General features: G+C 38.7%; 1 protein-coding gene across 1 annotated transcript; it reads right to left on the bottom strand.

Moving 5' to 3' along the window:
* Positions 1-373: 373 nt before the first annotated feature.
* LOC149021432 (putative F-box protein At4g21240) lies at positions 374-1612 on the bottom strand. The gene has a single exon (XM_089147452.1). It carries the CDS (start codon positions 1610-1612, stop codon positions 374-376), a length of 1239 nt encoding a protein of 412 aa, XP_089003578.1.
* Positions 1613-1832: the final 220 nt, after the last annotated feature.

Here is a 1832-nt window from a genome sequence, read left to right as displayed (position 1 = left end):
CTCCATTCCAAAGAAGCAGTTGGAAGCAATATAAGGATAAGGAATCCCTTCAGCTTCAATGGCTCGTCGGATTTGAGCTTTAATAGCAAAAGATCCAAGGAAATTACATTAAACAGAGCCATTCAAGATTACTTTCCACTCTGGGGAAGGAAAAAAAAAAAAGGAAAAAGAATGTAGGAATAGAGAATCAACTATTACTTTTTCATTACTCAAACAAACAGGTCTAAAATCTAGACATTCAGATTTGACATGAACAAGGAAATTACAAATAAAAAATGGCCTCTCCAAGATCCTTAGCAGAGAAGAGAACATGATGCTGCTACTTAAGAAGAGAGAAAAGAGAATTGAGCTTTCTCAATGATTTTTTTTTGGATTATAACAATGATTTGCTTGAAACGAGGCTGTTTACATGCTGCACACAAAAATGTCGATGACGCAAGTAAAGAGGAAAAGTCTTCATCACCTTACCCGACAGGGGATCCAATGCATAGCAACAAGCCCTAGTGATGTTTGAATACAATAATACTTTTCCATTACCGAGATTACCAATTAGGAGATCTCCTAAACCAAAACCAGTTCCAGCTATAACTTCAACTTGGAAACAATGTAGCACAGTCCACTCTTGTTCGTAAAAGTCCTTCAAAATCCATATTTTAATTCTCCTGTTGGACTGTTCGGAATGAAGAGCTAGAACCCCTCCTAAATTCACAAGCACACCTTGATCGTATTCAAGGGGTATTTTACTCTTCTGAAAAGTTCCCTGGTTAGTGTCTATGGTAATGAAAACTTGACCGTTTTCTCCATCAATTAGGGAATGCAGGAAATTGTTAACACATACGGGTGGCGCTGGATAAGATTTTATACCACTGTTGTCATCAACAACCATGGCATAGATTTCCCAACCGCAGCAAGACCCAGTGAACCCAGCAAACCCAGCTAACTCAGCGAATACAGCTGGGAACTCAGCTATTAACCCAGCCCCCCCGAACTCGTACTCAGGTATAGGTTGTTCAGGGTCCTTGACTTCTGTCCATGTATTAGACCCAAGTATAAATATCATGACACAGAAAATCGGAAAACCCCGAGTCTCACAAATCTTGCGTATGAGGAACACGATCTTGTACTCCTGTGTTTCTTCGAGATAAGTGAACCCAAGAACCTTTTGCCATGATGAGTTATTGGAATGCTGGAGAGGCAATATCTTTCCTCTTCTACTCCAAATGTTTCCTATAGAATAATCTCCGGGTTTTGGATAATTTCCAAACAACACAACACCATTGCAGGAAGCAATTATTGGTTCCGGAAAATCTATTTTTAAGTCTCGAAGCACAACCTCTCCTCCTCTCAAATCTAGAAAACCCAATTTATAAGAACCAAATAGAGGGCATTGAAGAAGGCAACCAGGCGGTCCTGAATAAGAAAGATTAGAAATAGCAAAACAAGGATCCAAAATCATATTAAGCCATTGCTTACTTACCACCCTTAAACTGTACAGGGTATCAGCATCTACTCTCTGGAGAATCTGAGCCAAGATGTCGTCATGGAGATCAGCGTATATCTTACATATCTTCGTTTCCTCCTCCTCTGTCGTTCTAGTTCGAATCATCTCCATCTCCAAAGCAGGCAAACCGAAAACAAAACCAATAACAAAAACAAAACGTTTATATTTATATTTAATAGGCAGATAAAGCCCTAGGGTTTTATCGTGTTCCTGGTATTAAAGGAGTAATTGCTTAGGGTCTCTTTGGTTACATGAATCAAGAGATTTCAAATTTTTTGATTCATGAATGTGAGATTTATACCCGTTTTGTTGTAAATATCTCTAGATTTAT

The sequence above is a fragment of the Hakea prostrata genome, chromosome 3, assembly GCF_041222555.1.
Source record: "Hakea prostrata isolate BN-2017 chromosome 3, UWA_Hpros_2, whole genome shotgun sequence".
NCBI lineage: Eukaryota > Viridiplantae > Streptophyta > Magnoliopsida > Proteales > Proteaceae > Hakea > Hakea prostrata.
The sequence above is the reverse complement of the archived record's forward strand: the minus strand, read 5'-3'. Positions and strand labels throughout refer to the sequence as shown.

Excerpts from the sequence above, each read along its gene's own strand:
- LOC149021432 (XM_089147452.1), bottom strand. The coding sequence starts at position 1,612 with ATGGAGATGATTCGAACTAGAACGACAGAGGAGGAGGAAACGAAGATA.